The following is a 23,497-nucleotide window of genomic DNA, read 5'->3' as shown; positions in this document are numbered from 1 at the left end:
GAGAGAATATAGGAGTAAAATGACAAATGATTATAATCGTCGACACAGAGTTGTTCAGGGCGATGACTTATCTCCGGGCGACAGAATTTGGATACCAGATTTGAGAACTGAAGGGAGAGTGTTAAGCCGACACTTTGCTCCAAGATCAGTTTTGATTGAGACTCCGAAAGGTACAGTTCGGAGAAAACGACGTATGACTAGAAGAATGTTAGGAGATACTCAGGATGCAGAAGATGTTTTTGAACCAACACATATATCGTCCAGAGAAGAGGATGAGAATCATAATTTTTCAAGAGACAATAACGTACATCCTACACAGCCTAGTGTAAGGAGGTCAAATAGAATACGTCGATCGCCAAGACGATGCATTGAAGAAATGTAATTTCTAGTCCGATAGGTGACAAGCTTTACATCGAGGCAGAATAATCCTCAAAGCTTGTATGCTGCAGAGGTAGTCTACCCTCTACTAGTAGCTAGATAGGGACTAGGATTTGATTATATGTTTATGACGTTTTAAATGTTAATATTGAATATAAATAATGCGTCATATTAATCACTTTAAAAAGAAAGGGAGATGTTGTATCATGATTTACAGACTTGTTTACGTTGACTTCCATTAAAGTAATTATGACGCAATAATTGAGAAGTGACGTGAAGCCTGAATATGTTGGTCACGGGCTTCTTTGTCTAGGACTGCTGTCTATTGAACTGTGTAATTATATCGTGCTGAATCTTACTGTATACTGTTTAATAAAGGCCGTTCGTCCGGCTGATGAATATTTGGATCAAGTTTAATGTGTGCATAGAACCTCGGTCTAATCCTGACAAAAATAAATCTTGACAGTTTAACAACAAGCCCATGAGAAAACTTTTGAAAACAAAGTTCCCTCGGCGGTGCTGTCAAAAGGCTTTCATTTAGCCTTAAATTGTTACGTACGAATTCGCTTTTGATAAGTAGCAGACCGTATCGGTTGCCACGGTTTGTTGAATTTTGTACGCGGAGGACGTCGAACAAATTTCGAACTTTGCTTTTATCTGATGTATGGAGGGCTGATTACAAGCATATGTTTCGAGTTTATGTATAGTTGATTCAAAGGTTAGTTCGAGGTCGTAAAATATTTCTGGTCAGATTGTTTGTAAACATTCAAATGCATAGAAGAATATTTTTGTATCATCTGGCACTTACACAAACTTGTATGAGTAATCCGGATAATGTGATTTTCAATGAGATGTTTGAAATATAACTTACCCGGCGCCAAGTTCTATTTGTGGTTATGTATATATTTAACGGTTTGAAAGCGCAGGCTTTCTATTGACACATTAAAAGACACTGCTCATGGTTGGTTGATCGTGCGTAAAGTTTTTATGCACTTTTATATAATTAACATGTAAATTTGCCAGTAACCCTGGCCTCACCCGCGCAGTGGGGCAAAAACGGTATTTATAAATAAATACAACATATTACATTTACCTAAAACGCACAAGTATTTTTCAGCTGAGCTAGATGCACTTGTGTTGTTTCCTATTTCGCAGCCGTTAACATTTTAGCAGTATTATTTAAAATGGCGAGCAGCGATGCGCCAGGGAATCTACATGAAGACATCTTAACCAAAGAAGGGGAGAGTCTATTTAAAGCACTGGAGTCCTTGCATAAGAATATGGAGAACGCGAAAACACTGTTCGGTAAGAAACTAGAATAACCTTGCACTGTTACAACGAAGATGTAGCTCTGTGGTACAATTTTTATTTTAAAAATAAATGAAATTGGCATATACTGACCAAATTACAAATACTGAGAAGATACTACAACTACACTACTACTTGCTGATACATGTCGTCGCGCTAATAACCGAATTGCGTAAGTCATTTTTGGCGATTTTGAGTTTTTATTAAAATAGGTTTTTTTTTGTGTAAGGCTGCGCACCTGTCTGTTAACTCAGATTTTATTTTAAGTATTCCGGAACCTATAAAAATGGAGATTTTGACATGCACATTTGTTCAATTGTTTCGTCACAATGAATTATCATGTTTACCGCAGGACTATTGTGACGTCACAAAGGCAAAATAATCTCGGCTAAGTATTTTCCAGTTTTTGCATCTCGGATTCTAGCTTAGCGCGTATTAATTTGAATTTATACCACAGTATAGGAAGACGTGCACTTGTGATATTCACTGTCCGAGTCCAATTCACCTTGGTTGGCTTTTATATTGGGTGCATTGCTGTTATATTCTTTATATTTATTCTCATTCTCATTTCGGTGGGTGTGCAGAACATGTTATATTGATGAAACATATATTTTTAAACATAAAAAGTAATGCAATTGAAACTGATTAGCTATTTTGGGGATTAGACATTGTAGATAGTGAGAATTACATTCGTTTTTGGAATGTTTAGTTTTCAGGACTGGTGCATATAGTAAAGATTCAAAATTGCGTATGTCCCCAAGTCTTTTCACATTTCTTCCTAAGTCACAGTGCGCCATTATGACGTCACTTAACTGCGTCATACAAATTAACTTAAATCCGGCTACGATCAAAAAATTGAACCATGGCAAATTATTGACTCTCAATTGCATAACAATATCATTAGGAAGTTTTTTACGTTTTTCTCAAAACTGCTAAAAATGACTTACGCAATTCAGTTATTAGCGTGACGATGTGCTCTTGACATAGAGTTGAGTTCATGCAAAAATTTTATGTTGCTGAATTAGTTTTTACATAATATATTTAGGATTTTGACACTTACGGATTACATTAAGTCCACGTTGTTTTCAATACATGACTTTTCAAAAACAGCTGTAGCCTAAATCGACCGCGAGAAAAAATAATCTCTGATGACACAATTGACATAAATGGTTTGCTTAATATGGAAAAGTGTATTTGTTTGGTGAAACATTATTGACTAAAAAGTGCAAAACTTAATAAGGCCTGTTTTTATGTTTTTAGAAACAGCGCCACACTGTTGTCAATGCAAGCAATCTCCAAAAATGTTACGAACGTATTACAACACACATAATAAATTAAATGTCTTTTTAGTTTCTGTATTCTGCTCCCAATGTTTTTTATACGGGGACACGGTTGGTGGGGTCAATTGAGTAAAGGACAAATTACTTTGACTTGTGCTTGAACTGCTAAAAACTTTGGCCAATCGGTTTTGGAAATGCGAGTCTCGCGGACATTGTCGACTGTATGTGACGGGTTCGCAGCGCTAAAAATCTCACTAAAATGAGAAAAAATAATTAAGGTTCAGAAATTCAATATGATCTGATGTTGACATGCAATATTATTTTTAATCGAAGGATATATTTTCACATGCATATAGCAGGATCCACACGACTGAAAAATCTTAATTTGTCATCTGTGGATCTATCAATGAGTAGCAAGATGGACATCGTGGGTTCTTTTATGCAGTTGCTGCCACGTGTTGAAAGCCTCAAACTATCATCATGCAAACTGACAGCTGGAAGTCTACAGACGCTTTATGAGAGACTAAGAAATTCAACAATTACGGTACACTTACACTCTTAACGTCTATTTATTTTTATTCTTTGAGAGAGTGAGGAAAAGAGTGTATGCTATATTTAGCGATGGTTATATTAGTTTTCTGTATTTTCAAGATACACGAAGTGAATTTCAGTCAAAATTGGAATATGAAAGGATAAGGTGTCAAATGTTTGGGAAAAATAGTTAATCATTGTGACAGCAAGAAACTGACTTTGAATATGTGCAGTCTTAATGATCTAGAGATGATTGAGTTGAAGACTGCGCTGCAAGATACAAAGATTTTTATCTCTGAGACGGATATTTATTGAAGATGTAGTGAACCTACATACGGTATCTTTTTGAAAAATTGTTGCAATCTTCGACAAGTCGAATTCTTTTTTTTTTGCTACTGGGCTTATACCTTCCAATGTTTAACTAGTTTAATTTCTTTTCTTCATTTCTGATATTTTTTGTAGCTGTATATTTCTAAGTAGTCTGTCTATTCATGTTTTATTATTAATATATATATAAAACATAGTTGATCGGTACAGTTACGGGATTATTCATCAATAATCATGAAAAATAAACATGTATAATCATATAATGGCAAATTTTCTAAAGATTCTTGTGTTTTATATAAACTTCTTTGGTTTTATCAGATTGTGGAATTAAGCGTAGTGTTCAACAAGGACATGGGAATGAAAGGGATTGAGTCCTTGGGAAATATTGTCGAAAATTGCAAGGTTGAAAATCTGGATGCAAGCGAGTGTGCCTTGACTCCTCAGCATTTGGAAGTTTTCGAAAAATCTTTTCGATATATTACGGTCGGCCTCCTTTTTGTGTCGTTTTTCTGATTCATAATCTAATATGAATAAATCATATGAGCGTACTGGAATGAGTTGTCAATTCTATATACATTTAAACAAACTAAAAGTAAAAGTTTTTATCGAACGAAATTACGAATGGATACATTTGCATAAAACATACCATAGGTCATAAATATTTTTTTTTGTGTGATTTACTTATTTTTTTCAGTTGAAGAATCTAACCATCAGCGAAAACTATAATATTGGTGTTGCTGGTATGGCAACTCTTGGGAAATTAATTCAACAAAACAAATTGCAAAAAATTAACATAAGTCGGTGCGATCTGACGGCTTATCACCTGGAAAATTTTAAAATATCGCTCAGAAATGCTGAGGTGAGGAAATATTTTGTCAGCTAAATATTTAAGTTACTGCTATTGAGATTAATCTATTTGAAAAAATTTCACTTATTTCATTATTATTATTTTTTGTTGCTCAGTTTATTTTTAAAACCTCTAGATGACTAATATGAGTGCCAATACTGTTTCAGTTCAAAGAACTTGACATCAGCTTCAACCAATTGGGAGCTACAGGGTGCGAACATGTGATGGGAATTGTTAAAGATTGCAAATTAAACACATTAAGAATGCGTTCCAATCAACCTTTATCTCCAGCTATCTTTTATTTATTTACTGATATAAAGGCAAGTAATTTACAAAAAAAACAAGAAATTTTAGAGTTTTGTATTTTTTTTTATATTTAATATTATGCGCAAAAGGAAAATAAATATAATAAAACATATATTTATTCAGCCTTGTGTCATTCCAATTCTACAGATATCTAAGCTTAAACAAGCAAAATCTATGAATTCCATAGTTCACAGTTTACAAGTTATACATCTAATCCACGTAATAAATAGGTAAAAAGTGGAAACAGTGGTACAATTTGAACACATATTACAAATCTTCTACTAGTACACAATATATATAGCCTTACTTGTGGTCGTGGCGTAGAACCAACACTACTGCTTTTATTGCAACAAATAAATGAACATGTCTATTGTCTAATTTTAAAATACATTTGATTTCCAGAGATAGCCTCGAAAACAAATATATTACTTTTACTTTTTAAATTACCAAGATGCGTCTTCATTATGTAGACTGCAAAGATTGAGTGATGTTTTCCTTTTGACTAGATAAAACACCTTGACATCAGCAGTGGAGACAGATTAAATAAAGACGACGAGTCTGAAGGACTTCTACCTACGCTAATATCATCCGTTACCGAACGCTTGGAGCTGTTACATCGTCAGCCGAGTGATAAATGCATAAATGTTCTTCAAGAGGCTCTAAATGAGGGATTGAATCCCGTAACTAGTGTTTCTATTGGGTTCTTTGGATCGTTTTGTTATTTATTATGTTGTTGTTCTTTATATTAGAATATTTCTTACTATCGGTTTGAAAAAATCCTTCAATTACTGCCGAAATTGGATATTTTTTGCGGGGATTAGTACGGTACCCTGCATAATCGATTTGTGGATGATGAGTTGTCCGTGTAGTCGAGTTATCCGCTTCCCGATACGGCTACTGGTAAGTTACCGCATATGATTTTCGGGGAATTAATGATAAAATTTTCATTTTTTTCCCCAGTGCCCACATGTTTGTGCATAGCTCTCTCATTTTCCAGAATAATAGAAAAACTAATTAATACACTGGCACGTGAATAGATTTTCTGAGTTTTAACTATTTGACACAAAAATGATTTTTTTTTTTCAGAATTTGATAATTACCTTCGGGGATTCACAAGAATTGAAGATGAAACATTTATTTGTAAAGAAATCAAGAGAAAGTCAGTATCTCCGCTTTATAAGATTCTCATTCGCAATCGCTCTGTCTGTCTGTCTTTATATCCCGCCACCCTACTATTTATTCTTTATTTCATCCTTTCACCGAAGGTCCGGATTGATATTTCGTTTCCTTTACGACAGCGAAAAATTTGCCGATTATCGGAAAATCACTGTTTATCGACAGTTTCTTTTCAATTGACCAAAAATAAAAATTTCAACACACTACCCCCAGCACATATATATACTCTTGATTTTTCATCTCTACAATCCATAAAATGAAAACGGAAAATTTTAGTGAACTCATTTTAATTACGAGCAACCTCATAACCACTCACGAAATAGTGCCGGCCAGACGTGCAGATCTTAAATGAACTTGCTAAATTTAATGATGTGAAACGAATCGGATTGCGTCAAAATTCATTAACTGTCTGCTCCTTTTAATTTTGGATTGCAGTTGGTTCTGCCGGTGGAAATATTGAAGTTGGAGATTGCAGACTCATTATTCCGGAGAGAGCACTTACATCGAGATTTCACTATCGCTGAACTACGATCCTATGGCGATTCTAGATATCGACGACCACATTCAAGTATTTCCCGTGATTAAATGTGAGCCTGAAGGAACGCAATTTCAGAGAACCGTGGAACTTGACATAAAGACATGGCTTGCTAACTCAAATGCAGGATTTCGAGTCTTCAGCAAAAAATCCCATGACTCTCCCTGGTTGTTCTTTGAAAAAGCTTTTACGGCTGACAGAAAAATTAATTTGGAAATTAATCACTTCACTGAATTTTTGATTACTATCAAAAAAGCGATAAATTATGTTTGCTTTTCTAAAATCTATGTCAGCAACTCGGTCTACCACGACAAAAATGGAAACTTCACTTCCACTTTTACTCTCGACGAAAAGGAACTAAAAAAACAAATTGAGCGGAGATTCTCTTCAATAAAATTCGAAAGAACTTTTCCAATGGAAAAAGTGATGTGGGTTCCTCTGAATAGTACGGTTAACTGTGTGATATCCATAATCAGACCTAGAGGTTTCTCTGTATTCCCTGAAGATGGTTTCAGCTTCATCGTAGATAAAGATTTTCGTCAGCACTGCAGGAGTATACAAGCGAATCCCCCTAACCCACTTCCGACCGTTCCGTTCACGTTTCTCTTGAAGTACTCACTTCATGCAAATGAAAACGAGATTTCTAACGACTCGCAAGCACTTTTATATCCGCTGTTAGATCCAGGTAGGTTTTATGACACAAAATGTTCATTTTTTATTTATTTTACATATAAATATATTTTGCTTGACGACCTTTTGTTTGTAAATATTTCATTTTCGTCTTATTTGCAAGAACAAGTTCAAAGTCAACGTGCTGATTCTGCGGCTGCAGTTTGTGGAGCAACCGGTGTACGCATTGAAGGCAATGCGCGAGTGACCTTTCATCAGCACGGAAATATTTCGGCAACACAAACTCGAACACAACAAAATCAGGTTTACAAAATAAAGTTTTTTTAAACACGTTTTTCTATGCGTATGGCTTTTTGTATCATCCTTGTATCATCCAGAAAATCATCCTTGTCCAATAAATTTCTATTTTCCTAAAAATACTTACGAGTATTATTTCAAGTTCTATTTTCGTTACTTGCATATAACCCATACTGCGTAAAACTAAAATTGCCATTAAGAAAAAAATGGATTCAGCTGTCTTTTCGATAATTAGGTAAATCCGTATGACTATATAAATTCATTTTTTTCTGATTTTTCCTCTGGATACACAGGACCAGTTACGAAACCTCCTACCAAATTACGAAAGACGTAGCCATAGAAGAAGATCGAGTGATTCAGTAATTCGACTTCATGGTTAGTAGAGTTATTTGTTCAATTGCTCGAATCAGCAGGTAACTTAGAAATTGACAAGTTTTAAGCATTACCTTATATGTTTTAATTTTTCCAGAACAACGCGAAAATGGACCTCCTAGGTGCAGCTGTTGCGTGATTTGATTTCCATGCAAAGAACAACAGCAGGTCAATGCTCAAATATATGAATATGAAGGTCGCTCATCGGTACCGGCTGGAATATCGCCGGGTGGGCGTGGCGACATAAATATGGTTTAAATAAGTTTGGATGAAACATTGAGCATCTAACAAAGCTTTAATGAGATTTGACAAATAAAAATGACATTAGTTACGAAGCATTGTTCACGACACAGCCCTAATGAAAACACCAAGAACCAAACGAAAAATACAACAACAAGTAAGCAAAACGTTCCATAGGTACATTTCGTGTCCAGTTTATGCTGGAAGGACATTGCTGATGTCTCATCATTAAATTCATTATCGATGGCCAACGCGAAACAGCTAATGAATAAAATTACTTACTGTTTTACACTTTTTTCACTGGAAAGTTGCTCGTTTCAGCCCTGGAAATACTTGTTTTCACTCTTTCATTACTAGATGTCAACTATAATATAACAACTATTGAACTGAATACAACATGAAAACCTTTTTTTCATTCCTAATCGCCAATGGTTTCTCATTCTCTAAAAAGGTTTACCGAATATTTTTCTTTGTCACAATTTGTTATATTAATACATTATTAATTTATGTCAGAAACGTTGGCTCTTGACAAGTTTCGTACGATTAGTACATAAATGTTTTAACTTCGTCCAAGAGTTCGCAATTCAGTTGAAATTTTGGATTTATCTTCGCGCATATTGTTCCTCAAGCATTGCTGACGTAACTATCGAATACGGCTATTTATTCTGCAGACTTACAGCGAAAGGTGCGAATGATTGCCTTACAAGGCCATAGCTTTAAAATTATTTGACAAGTAGTATTGAATAGTGATTGGATAAAAACTATAAAAAGTAGATATAAATCACCGTGCGAATTTTCGGTGTATGTTTGATTCTGCTGAGGGTTTATCGAGGCATTTATATGTTTTTCCTAGTTTTCTATTAATTAAGCCATAACCATAAATAGAGTTGCCTTGTACTATAAACAATCAAAATTTAAGCTTGTGAATAACTACTCAAATTCGTGTATATTAACGCATTTATGAAAAGGCCAATGTGTAGTGTTGTGCGCAAAGCTGGTTCAACCATAACATCGGTTACAATTGGTAATCCGAGCAACCAGGCATGACGAAACTTATAATATATCACTTAACTTATAATTAGTCATAATTGAATCGGAAACATCGTGACGTCGAATAATGATATTCAAATATTATTCTAATTGGCGTGATTAATTATATCGTCCTATTTAACAAATTACGACAAGCGTGTAAAGTTAAAGTTAGATGGCGAGTAACGCTGTGATTAGACAGCCATAAAGCGACTGAGGTGAATATCAGAATAAAATAGATGATATGGTAGTGTCGACTGTCGCGAATCAGCATAGAGTTCAGTTAAATTCAGCTAAAACGGGGATGAAATATGTTACTTCAAAAAATCGGGATGCAGTTCCTAAAAAACTAAGATAATAAATAATCTCAGTGTTATTTCTAATAGAGCAGTTCAACAATAGAAAATATGACATCGTCGCAGACAACTTTCTTTGGCGATTGAGTTGCGAAGATGCTTTTGAATAAGTATGTTCGAAAGACCTCCAATGTCCAACTGTTCATTATAACAGCAGTATTATGGATTATCAATGTTGTTATGATGTCAGCTGACCATCATTTACACACTGGTAAGTGAAATATCAACGCCGCCCTAATTATTGGGGGGCCCGATGCAAAACGAAATGCACGGGGCCTAAACTGGGTAGATATAAGGATATCAACAATAAATTAAAAATTTGGTAATAAAAATTGAATCCGCCTTCACATATTATTACATTTTAAACACGTACATAGTTCAAATATAGTAATTACTTTACATGTCTTGAGCATATAGAATAAACACGCTGATACATGAGTATATTGTGTGAATTTATGATTTACACCTATAATTAGAAGGTATATGGAAGTACAAGGCCTAAGGTAAGATATGCTAAAATGAAACTGAAATTGACCTAAACTGACAACGAAAAAGATTTTTGAAGTGTAGCTAGTTTAATATTACTGGCAAACCTAATACGTATTTGATTATATTTAATTAACATATATATATATATATTAATATAATTATAGACGGATTCGGATGAAAAATTGCAGAACCCTTCGACTGTACTAACGTAACTCTATGTTGCCGCGGAACGCAGGTTGGAAAACACTGGCTTGTCTGCTTAAAGGGGTGGATTAATTATATGTCGGCAACGCTAGTTGAAAACCCGTTTTCAAATATCATTCCAAACCACCAATTCCGGTTGTAATAAATTGAGTTTTTATCTAGAAGTGTTTACTTGTACGGAGCTTTGGTAGGAGCGAAATGCATATCGAAATAAATTGTAGATATTACGTTAGTGTTCTGTACATAGTTGTGATTGGCCCGAATTTTTAAATTTCAGTTCTTGCAAGAAAAAGGTTCGGAATCGAGTCTGATGGCAATACAATTTTTATCGAACCGAATAACGAATTTTATTTCATTTTTTGAAACAGATCACATACTGCCATTGATTCGATTCATTTAGCTTTTGGTCATATTTCATGGTTTTAATATAATTATTTTTTTTGTTTCGACCGTGTTCGGTTTCCGAAATAAGCTTTTTCCAACTTGAGCGATGAAACTCAATTTGCGGTCAAGTGTCGGATCGTAGCCTGTGGGTTATAAATCGGAATTATATGGATCATATTACCAAATTTTATTATGACACTTGATACTTTGCTACTGCGTATGTTGTAATATTATACTCGGTATCATATTATTTTAAATCAAATATTATGCTTGGGTATATATACATCATATACTGAGACATGCGACATACGTTCGCTTACAAGTTTTACGACTCACGACACTTAATTATGACAATCAATAAACTAACAAAGTCATTTCAAGTCGTCTTACTGACATAAATTGTCATTGAACCAGGGAATTTAATTACGATGCCATGAATCATTTCATGAAAATACATTGGGATCTCCTGCAGAAAGCCATACCAACATAACACCCCAGCCACACTTAGAATTTTCATGCATTGAAGCATGCATGCATTCAGATTTCGTTCACTGTCAAATTCTATATAACTTAACTGGATATTTTTTACCATATTTAAATTGTTTTATTCAGTGTCGCCCTGCTATTATGAAAACAACGGACAGAAAGATCAAGTTCGATCCAAACGTACCTTGGAAGGAGTTAACAAGAATATTTTTCACGAAACCATGAGTTTGAAATATCTCAAAACTGCAGAAAGAGACAATTATAAAGAGAACAAACTGCTGAAAATTTTGTTGAAGAATATTGCAAGAGTTAATCAACAATTATCAGAAAAAAATACAGAATATTCCGGTTTTAGAAATTCAATCACAGAATTGGATTCTGAATCCCGTCTAATAATGGATAATTTAAATTCAAAATCTGAGCTCATGGGGTGCGAGGACTTATTCAAAATTAATGCAGCTTCGACTAATGCTGTGAACGTATCAAGAAGAAATAACGTATTACAAAAATTTCCAGATGAATCAACTAAGACTCGATTATTCGACGTTAAAGCCATAAATTGGAATTCGGCAACAAGTTCAAATATTAATATGGTTGAATCATTTGAGATAGCAACAAAGGAAATTACAAATTTGTTAAAAACTCAAGGATGGTACGGCGTTCCTAGATTATATGGGTTATGTATTATTACATCACCGTTAACTGATAGTAAATTAACTGGCGTTGAGAACAAGTGGAAGAAGGAGGAGTTATCGAGAGCTATCGAAATACGGTAATTATTTATATTAAAAGGGGTCGTATTCAAGATTTTAGCTATTACTTTAATTAACAATTATAGAGAAATACACTAAAATAAGAACATATAGGAACATTATGACAATACGCACACCATCGTGACTTTTACCAAAATGCCCAATTATGATTGTACGGTAAAGTCGTATGCTCAACGCATTAAAGTTTATATCATCATTATTTGCTCCCTGAGTAGATATTGTATTTAATGACTTCTTAAATGATAAAACATTGTTGACCAAACCATCATGTCAAAACTGTATTCTTGTTTATTATTGTTTCATAAGCATAACACTTTATTAGGGAATATAATTCGTCAGGAAACACATATTTATATGGAATATATTGTGAATGGGTGTAAGGTTACAGTACAATATTTTATGGTTTCACGAGCATCGGATACATTCAGGCTGGCTCTTACACGCTGATAAAACATCACAAATAAAATGATATTGATAGACAAAGTTTCGTTTCAAATAATTATATTATATAACTGATGTTATTGATTTTCCTAAATCCACATAAAGCTTTGTCAGAAATTTTTTCTAGATAAAAAAATGAAATGTCAGTAATTTTACCAGATTCGTTACATCTCGGCACGATGAAGGAATCCGTTTGTGCAGTTCAAATTACGCGTCTTATGAATGCAAACGGCTTCCGGCTATTATGGAACGAGTGCAATCGAGTCGACGACCTGGCACTGATGCATTGATTATCATGTTAAATACTGCAATACTGTTTGAGAAACTATGGATGAAAGGGTGAGAACTGATTTAATAAATGTGCCTACAAGTGCATTTGCAACAATTTGATATTTTGATACATCTACGTTTATGATATGGTTCATGTTTAGTACAAAAACGATCACTTTCAAATTTATATGTTAATGATACTTTACGAAAGAAAATGTTCATTTCTAACCTTTTTATTGATGATGCGAGTAATTCTAGGGATTGTATTTCAAAAACCAAATCATTCAAAGTTCTCCATACACAAATTCATGCATAATAGCGTGATAAATAAGCCCTATTGAATAACGAATCATCTCGCGCCCAAGTTTGGCATAGGTGGGGCTGTGGAGGTGGAAGTTTCATCGATTACATCATAAGACATTTAGCAAATCGATTTAGCAAAACAATTTCAAAGATTCGTTTCCGATTCCAATAAACTGTAGGTTCCGAGGAAAAAAAATAATTCCGGAATTGGTACTCCCGTAGTATGTGTACTAGGTTAGGTTAGGCCATAATTTTATTCCGATTTTCCTTATTTCAGTTCTATTACGAGTTGAATATACCCCTTGTCCATAGACTTGCGTTCCTTTAAACAACTTGAAGTAGGCCTAAAGTAGGCGAACAAAATTAGTTACTTCCACATTGTTACACACACTCCTGGAGCTCCCCGAAATCTGATACCGGCGACACGCGCCAAACACTGACTCAATTTAACAAACCATTTGTCACAAGACCGTTATAGGGAAACTTCGAGTGTCTATTGCTAATCCATCTTATTTGTAAATTTTATCCAATTATATATCTATCTCATATTCAGCGTGATGCAGTACGATTTTCAAGCTACCAGTTTCTACATCGATTCCGATTTAAACGTAAAAATAACAGATTTACGAACATTGAAGTTTTTCTCAATTAACCAGCAATCAGAAATGACTAAATATCAAAGGTGAGAATAACACATTCGGTGGTGTAACTTTCGTAAAACATGTTTATTCAGTGTTTCTTAATCTATGACAATGCTTTAGTGCAGGGGTTTCCAAGCGGGGCCCTTTGCCCCCTAGCGGGTCACAGAGCAATTGTAGGGGCCACAATGCTAGACCCCAAACTTATTTTACTTTTGTCTCGTCAAGAAGACTCCCCTTTCTTCCTAGTAATATTTCTTGGTAAGGAAACCACTGCTTTAATGGGTGTTACTATGGTTTGTGATCTCATCGGTTGTGTGATCTCAGTGATTTTAGTTAGGGTTAGGAACTGAATTCTATGTGAATGTATTCATGAGATTAAATGTTTACCAAAGTGGCACCAATCGCGATAGAGGTCACGTTTAAGACGTGTGGTATCAAAGTGGTACCGTTTACTGTATTCAATTATATCATAGGTTACTCTCTGGAACAACCTGCAAAGGTTCGTATGAATGTGCTTCTGTAACATGGGACAAAGATTCTATTATGTATTCTTATGGTTATCATTGTCAAGAAATCCGAGGATATTGTACAAAGAATAATCGATGTTGGGGAGTGGATTCCATTACTCATTTATGTGTATTATCTACATGGTTATTTGGTCGGCTTCACTCAGCGGTGTCGCCGTTTTGGAGGCATGAAGGGGAATTGACAAAACTTTTGAGGTGCGGTTCAAAATATTCACCAGATGGAAGATGTAATTGGACAGACATGAAAGTTGGATTTACTAAATTACTTGAATATGCTCGTAAAGATAAGATTTAAGAAATACAAGCAAATATTAAATTTTGAATTTATTCGAGTTATCGGGAAAAATTGAACAAAATATATTTCTGCAACACAGACAACATTAACGAGGCATCTTACAACTAAGGGGCGATATGGTCGAACAGAATGGAAATCATTACAAACCGCGCATACGTTTCTTAAATCTTCAATACTTTGGATGTTTTCAAAAAGCGCAAAAAGAACAAAAGCACAAATAGCACAAAATAACTGTTATTTTATTAGGTAATTATTATTATACTGCGATAGCCCAGTAAATACCTGAAATTACTAGCAAATAGCAGAAATTTGAGAGGCATGCTTCAGTCGGGTTCCTAAGGTTCTGCCAATAAAGTCTAGTTGTTCCACAAGTTTACATTTAAAAATATCATATCAGTTAAAATATCATACAGTAAATAAAATATCATACAGTTTATACAGTTAGACAAGAGACAATTGAAGTGTTGCAAATTGGTTCCTCGAGCGTCTGGGAAGTTTAATTAGGGTTTCTTTCACCAAAAATATTAAATCATTGGTGTAAGGTTTTGCGCTAGTTTTCAAGGCACTGCTTTACTTGCTATATTACGTATAGCACGAAGTTTGTAGAAAGGTATACATATTTTCACAAAATAAAAGTACGCAGTGGGTATATTCGAAAAAATGTTAATGTGTCATGCGTAACTTATTTAGGCGATTGGTTCTTATAATAGACATTGTCAGTATAACCTGGCCAAGTTCCCGAAAATTGTAACGATATTTGACCAAAGCGAAAATATATGGGCTTCGATGATAAATACATTGGATACAATTGACCAATTACCACAGGAAAATGTTAACTGACGCCTTTTGAAAGTCAATGTGTCTGCAAGTATGTTAAGATCATTGGAAATGGGCTGTAACTATTAGCAGTTTTGGGCTGTGAATTTAAGAATGTCAAACTACATGCGATGTGTGTTAATACAAATGTAACAAACGATGAGAAACTAATTTTCGAATTTTTTATATATTTTTTGCGCAAGTTCAAGAATTCCAGGGCCAATAGTTTAACATACATTGATAAAACAATGTAGGAATTCTCACACATAACCAACGTTGAGTCACCACGATACACTTAATACTTTTATTGAAAATCGAAAGTGGTGACCTGATAATTTGAGGCAATCTTATTGAATGCTTGTTTCAAATTCGGTAGTCACATTGTATAAACGCTACAAGGAAAATCCCTTCTACACAAAACAAAAAAAAATTAGAAAAAATGGAAAATACCCGGAGTAATGCGGAAAGGCGTGCTGGTTTTGATACTGGCCTCTTAATAGTATAAAATACACTGAAACATGAAAACTGAAAATAAGCATGAGTATCGCTTAGTAATGTTCTTGCTAATATAACTATAATGCAAAAGACATGCACAAAAACAATGGACACTTTGTGAAACATTGTCTGGAAGTCCAACAAAAATTTGCATTTCAAATGTGAAAAACTAAGTTTAACGTTGTTGCAGCGAAATAGCGGAGATTCAACGAACAATATTTATATTTTAGTACTATAAATTGATCAACAAACAAAATTCGCCTTCGAGATAACTGAGGCAGGACATTTCAAATCGAATCGTAAATTATTCTAATCGGTTCAGACGAAAATTTTGAATTGTCGCCATCTTGTTTTACGTTGTCTGGGTGAATACGTCAATTTTTTTATTGAAGTCATATTTTTAAAATGCAATCTGACATAAAACTCATTACTTCCCGGTGAGCTGTGGATGAAACATATTTTTTCTTGTGTGTGATAACCTCAGTGAACTGAACGAATGTTAAATTATAGGTTTTAGTAATTTATGTCTGGCGGACCCATCACAATAAAAAAGTCACGGGCAATTACATATGTTTCAAGCAATCGAGATTCGTTTCGAAAATCACCAGGTATCCGAATTTGAAGAGCTTGTGACTACGGTAGTTGTGTGTAGCTGTCGATTGCTCGATTCTATCACCATAAGACTATTTAACTTGTGTATATGTGAGTTAGGCGATTTATATTACTGTGTAACATTAACATTTGCCTCAAATGGATCTAGTCATCGTGGATGGTGCCTATTGAAGGCCTTGGCCCCGAGAAAAGCGTTACGTGGCCCCCTTAAGAAGTCGAGGAAAAAGTTTGAAAAACCTGCTTTACTCAATATTCTGCTTTTCAGCAATTGCCAGCAGCATTTTTACGGCCCATTTTAAGAAAGAAAAAGGCAATCGAAACTTCTGGCGCCTTTCACACATGAGTCACGATGGTTTCTATTTTAAGAGCGTACGCGCGACTTCGAAACAGAACTAGCATTCGTATATACTCGAAGCGTATCCTACGTGTCGAAATTTTCAATATCGCAACAGCTCCGAAAGAACCTTTCAGGCTACGATTGAAGTTTCTAACATCAACATTTTCTAGGAGACTTTAATGTTATACGAGCCGAGAGAATGGATGGTCGGACAGGTATGAACTGAAGTGATAACTAGGGCTGGGCATTTTCGAATACCTTGTGATTTCAGAATCGAATCGAATAATTTTTTCGAATAGAATCGAATCTCGAATACTTGAAAATATATAATTGTAAGCGATTTTATTATAGTAATTGATCCTCTCAACAAATGAATTACTGAAGACATAGAACAAATCACTCAGATAGATTACTGAGCGTTCACACAGAATAACAAACACGTTATATTAATAAGAAAATAGTCGTATGTTAGAATTTCGTTAAAAAAATACGACTCCAATGAAAAAAAATGAGGAATTCACCTTGAAGATTAGCGGGAAGATAAAAACAAGATGGCGGCGATTCGAAATTTAGCTCTGAACCGATTCGAATAATTCACTATTCGATTCGATTCGAATATTCGATTCGAAATGCCCAGCCCTAGTGATAACTTGATGACGGATGTCTCCCTGACTATCCGTTTCTTTGTACCTTTTCTCAACATTGGCTAATCAGCAAGATGTCTCAAGTGACGCAACAATTGAGATTTTGGTTGTCATTATGTCTCCCAGGGAGGTTTTAAAATAAGCAGTGAAATTTAGCAATGCTAAAATATAGATTGAATTTTTCTGGCGTAAATTGTGGGAGAAACGTCCATAATCGTTCCCGAACTGAAAAATTATTTGACGTTGTTTATACATGTCATAAATAAATTTCCAAATACTTTTCTAGCTGTCTGCGTATTTTGTTTTAAATTGTAATAAAAATATTTATAACAAAAACAACTATTATATTAATTTCTAGGATGAGATGCGTCGCCACTTGCTTTGAGTATTTTCAGCAAATTAAATTTAGTAGTAGATACCTAACTTGGATTGTCAGGCTGAAACCTAAGATCTCAAAATCCATCAAATTTTGGACCCAATATCAAATTGGACTAGCATTTATTTTTCTTTCATCCATAAATTTAACGGCGTGTTAACAATTAATACGGTTTAAATTTTGATTTGTAATCAAGTTCAAATGATTCTTGTTCCAAAATTATAAAATTCCCGTTTGAAAAGTGAAAATATTATATATGGTCGTATAAACGAATTTGTCTGAATTTGAAAAACTCTTCGATTTGCCTTAATTAAGAAATATTGTATAATCATTTGAATTAATTAAATAGTCATTGCTGTAATGACGTTTATTTCACGAAAAAGAAAAATATTAATATGAGGCTTTATTGATTATCTTAGTAACAGCGAATCATATATAATTTCTAACTATTTAGGAATCTTCATTTTTTTATTATCTTACATATGTTTAATTTGTAATAACGAAATGATAATGATTTATTATAATATTTGTTTCATTGCTTGTCCCTGACAAAAAGTTATTCATAAAGCTAGAATAAAACTAGCATAATTTTACAATTCCAACAATAATTTTATTTAATGAACATACATTTTTTGACAAAGAATTTAGTCGAGTATGCATTCCGCAGACATATGTTTATATTGTATTTGATAAACCATTGAAAAGAATTTATAGTAAGCAATCTTTGAATGTTGTAATACAAATGTTTTGTAGCTTCGACTTCGAGCAATAATCGACAGATCAATAATGGCGAACAAGCTTGTGCAAGCTCCAATGCACCGGAAGCATCAGTACTATACGAAGAAAACAATAATGAGGTGAAGGTTAAATAACAACAAAATAGTATTCTCCTATTTCTCCACCACAAATTGTCTGATCATGTTTCCCATTTGTGACAGTACCTGTTCCAGATTGGGATTGGTATAAAACATTTAAAAAATAATCATCCTGACCCCAGATATGCAGAACCAAAGAAACCAAATCAGAAATTCAGTGGTGAGATAAAAACCGTATAATAAATACCGACAACTGATAAATTTATTGTCATCGTTTTCGAAAAATAAAACAACACTCATCGCTAAAATCCTAATTGTGATATTCCCCTTTACACCTCCATCTAATTGCTCGAGCCAATATAGTGTATATATTTTTGATAAGAGGACAAAGAGGCAAACAACTTTGATGTATTGATTTCGAAGCCAAATAACGTGATGGAAAGTTAGTATAAGAAAGAATTCGATAAAACAATATGTCGAAACAACAGTTCTTTGTATAAGTTTGCTCAATAATGGACCAGCAAATGGTATTGATCGAAAAATTGCATACGAGTTGTCCCTACGTGGTCTATATTAGTTTATCCTTTGACGTGCTCCACGACATCTGGATGTCACAAATTTGAACGGCTCTTAGCAGATATTTTAAGCGGTGACAAAATCTCAGACTTGAGCCATATCAAAGCATTCATGCAACACACTTATAGATATGATAGAAATTTTTCATTTTTGTTCACATTTTGATTGCCGACTCACTGAGTTGTGCAGATACTGTCTTTCTTTGAAAAATTAAAATTGAAAAATTGCGGTCGGGGGAAGGACGTGGGGGCATATTGAATATTCATGAAAAGTTTATCAACATGCGTAACTATATTTAGGAAAAACGAAATCAGGTCAGACAGCAAAAAGGGCGACCGCATGCGCTTTCGCACGCTTCCGGTGAAAGGTGGATGGCGAGGAATAGATGCGAGGTAAATATATGATATTTGTAGTATGATTGGTTGCAATATCCAAATCTTCTCTGGTAATGCCAATAGGCGTGAATGAAAATGTCAGTTGACACCCAAAATATGCCACTGTCAACTTTCAAAAATAATGATAATTTCAATTAACGATAAACATCAATGAACATGGGCAGATGAAGCGATACCCGATATGGCTTTCAGTTAAATGTTCTCTTGCTAGAACCATGTTTTTCGTTAATATTATTTCCAATATAATGATTTGAATATTCATTTTAGGTAAGAACGTCGCGTGCAACACGTCAATTGAGCCAAGGAAATGTTAATCCCTACTATCATCATCACGCAGGTAGAATTTTTTTTTATCTAGAATTTCTAAGAGGTTTTTAATACTATCGATATACAAAAAAATCTTCACACACAACACACACACATTTGAGAGTCTTGGTTGGTAATGAGGTTTTCTATACTATCGATATACAAAAAAGTCTTCACACACAACACACACATACACACACGTTGTAGAGTCTTGGTTGGTAATGACTGAAAAAAGCAAAAATATAGGAAAATAGTCGTATTCGGTATAATCTTGAACCCTGAGCAACCTGCAAGTGGGGGAAACGGCTTTTGTCACTGCACTGTGGGATAGATTAATCAATCCTTCCTTCTTCTTGGTATCTACAGGATTAGCTTCGTATCATTCTCTGATACATGACAATCAGAGATTAACTAGTTGCAATAAGGCTGGTAGCGTGCTATCTATGCAAACCTGTGCTGTTTAAGCTAAATATTTCGACTATCAATCAGACATTTTATAGTACTACGCAAAGTTATCCTTGTTATGCCATGTTATCACGTTCTGTTGTCATTCGACAAACTGCACGCTTATCAAGATTGGTACAGATTCATGTGAATTAGCTGTGCGGGGATAAGACGTCACCAGAAATAACGGTACTCGCGAAGTATGTGAACCAATATGGCGGACACTGGAACATACTTTGAGTACCAGGTTAGAGTTAGGCCATAGTTCCAGGTACAAATACTACGTTCCGGTGTTGCCCATCTTGGTTCACATACTTCGGGAGTGCCAAAATAGCGATCTTTGTATAAATGCGTTATTTATATTTTGTTACGTTTACATATAACTTAAAATACATATAAATCCTTGATGAAATGATCATCATAGGGGATGATCATTTCATCAAGGATTTATATGTATTTTTAATGGAACACTATTAATTTCCAATTTATCATATCGTTGAACAGCCGCACACCTCTCAAAGATTCATGACCAACCGAATGTGTCAGAACGGGAAGAAACACAAAAGCCTACCGAACGTGTAAGTCGAAATTATCTGTAAGTTAAGCATAAACAATTTGGAAACCACATCATATTTTGTTAAAATTGTAATTGTTTTCAAAACTTCTTCATATCCGCCATTTTAAAATCCATCTGTCTGCTCTGGGTAACGTAAAACAACTGCAAATTCCAACAACTTTTGTAGATCAATTCTTAAAGTCGCCGAATAGAATAGATTTAATTGAATAAATGTCATTCAAGGGGATATTAAGGCATATAAAGTTGCATATGTCACAAAAATACAATTCTAAAGTAATGGCTAATAATTGTTGGCAAACTATGTAATGCGTAAATAGATTTTTAAATATATATTTATATAATGTATATTCATATATTTATAGGTAAAGATTACAAACAACATTAATCAGCATCAACCAGTTATTGGACAACAATATGTTCATCAGGGACCTGTAAATATATACACAGTTGAACCTGCTCCTCCGGGTAAGTCTGCTTTCAAGCATTTTGTGTTATTATATTCAAATTGGGCAAATGAGCATATGAATCGTTCGTCTAAATTGTCGTTGTGGAATAGATTACTGTTATTGTTGTTGTTGTTGTTGCTGTTGTTGTTTTACCCTAAATTTTGCGGTTTTTAAAAATTGTGTGTTATATGACTATTTCGCTGGTCGATTCTGGTGAACAAGTAGTCCTCAGCCAAAATTGTGTTTCAACGGTAGTTGTGCCGAATTGATAGAATACATCTTCAAATCTTCAAAACAAATATATAACTCGATCAGCATTAAGCAGATGCTTCCTGTTACAAACTCTTTGATTCCATTATTTTGTTTTCATTCATTCACGCTTAGTGCTGGGCACACAAAACGTTGAATGCATGATACAGGATATGATTCGAACTCTCTCTCAAAAACCATCTATCTCTTTGTTGGCATTGAAACTATTTCATCGCTAAAATCATGTTGTATGAACAACAAAATTTGTTTTGAATAGCTTTCGCTATCGTTTTCATTTTGTATTGTATGTACCTAAGAGGGAATAGGACACGGTATGAACCTTTGTCAAAAATTCTGTCCATTATAAGACCTAATACACGTAATTTGATAACTTTCAGGCAGTTTTGCTTGTTATTTAGGATAATATTTTTTATTAAAGTTGATTGCGAAGAATTTTATTACATTTTTTTCTATAGAAATATGAATTAGGTTAAAAAATTCTTAGATAGGTTACTTCAATACCCATTTATTCAGGAAATCGTGATTCCAAAATGTCGCGCAATCTTATTTTTTACACATGCATTTTATATAGGTTGTTTTAATACATCGAATGTCCTACATCAACGTTTCCAATCGGGGGGAATTCTGCCGTATTTGGGAAGAAATTTTGCTTTGTATTCGCTATAATGTTACTAACATTCTTCAGTTTTTTCATTACTGTAATAGAATAATACCTATTTATGAACACATAATATACTGTGCAAAAACGGTATTGCGCTTTTCGCGCAACTCCCGCTAAGGATTCACTATAAATTGAATAAATAAAGTAGTTTTTATACCTAATGAGCGAGGAATAAACGCCTCCAAAATAGTTCAATATGGGAATCCAACCATTTTTTTTTCGATCTTCGAACAAGATTGTTTCCGTATTCGCCTTTTAGCGATCTTGATAAACGCTGAAGCGCCGTTAAACACTTTTATATTTTCGTCTTACAGGAATGGAACCAGCAGAATCCAGAGAACACGATGACGAAACAAAGGTAATATTGAATAGTTTAACATGTGTTTAATATTTATATATAAATGAAATAATGCAAAATTATGAGTTAGTGATTGATTGGGTAAAACAGTTTTGGCTAAAGAGCTATGAGGTACCCCATGACTTCTTGCATTTGAAGGAATTGTCCCAACAAAAATAAAGAGAAAGTAGAAGTCGCAACAAAGGATTTTTATTCCATAATTGAGAAACTCGTTTGAAGTGCAAAAATACCAATCCGTATAACATAACATCTATGGGAAGTGAGACTCAGTTTGGTGACTGATAATTTTGAACTGGAAGCCATTTATCTTTATCCCAGCGATGGTTGTGAGAAATGTCGAAATTTGGCTATTTTTCGAGCTGCGGCCAAAGCCATGTTTTAAAATTTTATGTAATCATAAATAGGCCTGAGTAATTTCCCAGAGTCAAGATTCGGAGTTATAGAATATATATGCGTGATTAAATTATTCTATTGAAATAAAAAAGATTTTATACGTCACACTCCTTCTATTCAAAATTCTACTATCCCGAAGTACGTAAATTGTGTGTCAGCATGAATTTTTTGTCAATCTGGAGATGGAAATCATAACCGGAGTCGTTGTTGGAGAGCGTTTTTTTTCGTTTTTGAAATTCACACATATCCTGAACTTTCCAAGTGACAGGAAAAGTAATATTTTGTATGATACAAAAAAGTAAGCCGGAATGCAAGCTCAATATCATGAGTTTTACCGGTTGTGATCAACACTATATTTATCATGAATTAATTAACTATGCGACATCAATACTGTTTTTTACATGTTTGAATAACGTTTTTTAATGAGTTTTTGTGTCACGTTTCCGACTATACATTTAACGCTTTTCATTTTTAGGACTCTGTGACTGCGGCGAATGAGAAATATTTACAAAGACTAGCAGGTAAATGCTTAAACTTAATAGAGATTTTGA

The 23,497-nt window shown here is 34.2% G+C and overlaps 3 protein-coding genes across 6 annotated transcripts in view; all 3 read left to right on the top strand.

The window, feature by feature from the left end:
• The first annotated feature begins 1,538 nt into the window (after positions 1-1,538).
• LOC120338461 (uncharacterized) lies at positions 1,539-9,042 on the top strand. Of its 4 annotated transcripts, XM_078117148.1 has the most exons (9): positions 1,539-1,683; positions 3,323-3,510; positions 3,618-3,834; positions 4,143-4,307; positions 4,519-4,683; positions 4,839-4,991; positions 5,484-5,657; positions 6,064-6,136; positions 6,589-6,800. In XM_078117148.1, the coding sequence occupies exons 4-9, from the start codon at positions 4,176-4,178 to the stop codon at positions 6,675-6,677; spliced, it is 786 nt and encodes a 261-aa protein (XP_077973274.1). In that variant the 5' UTR covers positions 1,539-1,683; positions 3,323-3,510; positions 3,618-3,834; positions 4,143-4,175; the 3' UTR covers positions 6,678-6,800. The 4 variants fall into 4 exon arrangements, with proteins under 4 accessions (XP_077973274.1, XP_077973273.1, XP_077973272.1 ...); XM_078117147.1 differs by lacking the exon at positions 6,589-6,800 and having other exon boundaries at positions 3,326-3,510; positions 6,064-6,560; XM_078117146.1 differs by lacking the exon at positions 6,589-6,800 and having other exon boundaries at positions 6,064-6,560.
• Positions 9,043-9,472: 430 nt separating this feature from the next.
• Positions 9,473-14,508, top strand: LOC120338445 (uncharacterized). Its single transcript, XM_039406460.2, has 5 exons — positions 9,473-9,823; positions 11,302-11,947; positions 12,549-12,728; positions 13,516-13,644; positions 14,077-14,508. The coding sequence occupies exons 1-5, from the start codon at positions 9,709-9,711 to the stop codon at positions 14,423-14,425; spliced, it is 1,419 nt and encodes a 472-aa protein (XP_039262394.2). The 5' UTR covers positions 9,473-9,708; the 3' UTR covers positions 14,426-14,508.
• Positions 14,509-16,494: 1,986 nt separating this feature from the next.
• LOC120338439 (uncharacterized) overlaps positions 16,495-23,497 on the top strand; it is a 34,473-nt gene continuing 27,470 nt past the window's right edge. The window contains exons 1-8 of the mRNA XM_039406449.2: positions 16,495-16,900; positions 18,459-18,562; positions 19,396-19,488; positions 19,759-19,828; positions 20,746-20,819; positions 21,181-21,283; positions 22,510-22,553; positions 23,422-23,467. Of these exons, the coding sequence (XP_039262383.2) occupies positions 16,885-16,900; positions 18,459-18,562; positions 19,396-19,488; positions 19,759-19,828; positions 20,746-20,819; positions 21,181-21,283; positions 22,510-22,553; positions 23,422-23,467 (550 nt within the window). The 5' untranslated portion in view covers positions 16,495-16,884. The remainder of the gene's footprint in view (positions 16,901-18,458; positions 18,563-19,395; positions 19,489-19,758; positions 19,829-20,745; positions 20,820-21,180; positions 21,284-22,509; positions 22,554-23,421; positions 23,468-23,497) is intronic.

Source organism: Styela clava, chromosome 10 (assembly GCF_964204865.1).
Source record: "Styela clava chromosome 10, kaStyClav1.hap1.2, whole genome shotgun sequence".
NCBI classification, from domain to species: domain Eukaryota; kingdom Metazoa; phylum Chordata; class Ascidiacea; order Stolidobranchia; family Styelidae; genus Styela; species Styela clava.
This window is presented reverse-complemented; position numbering and strand designations above follow the sequence as displayed.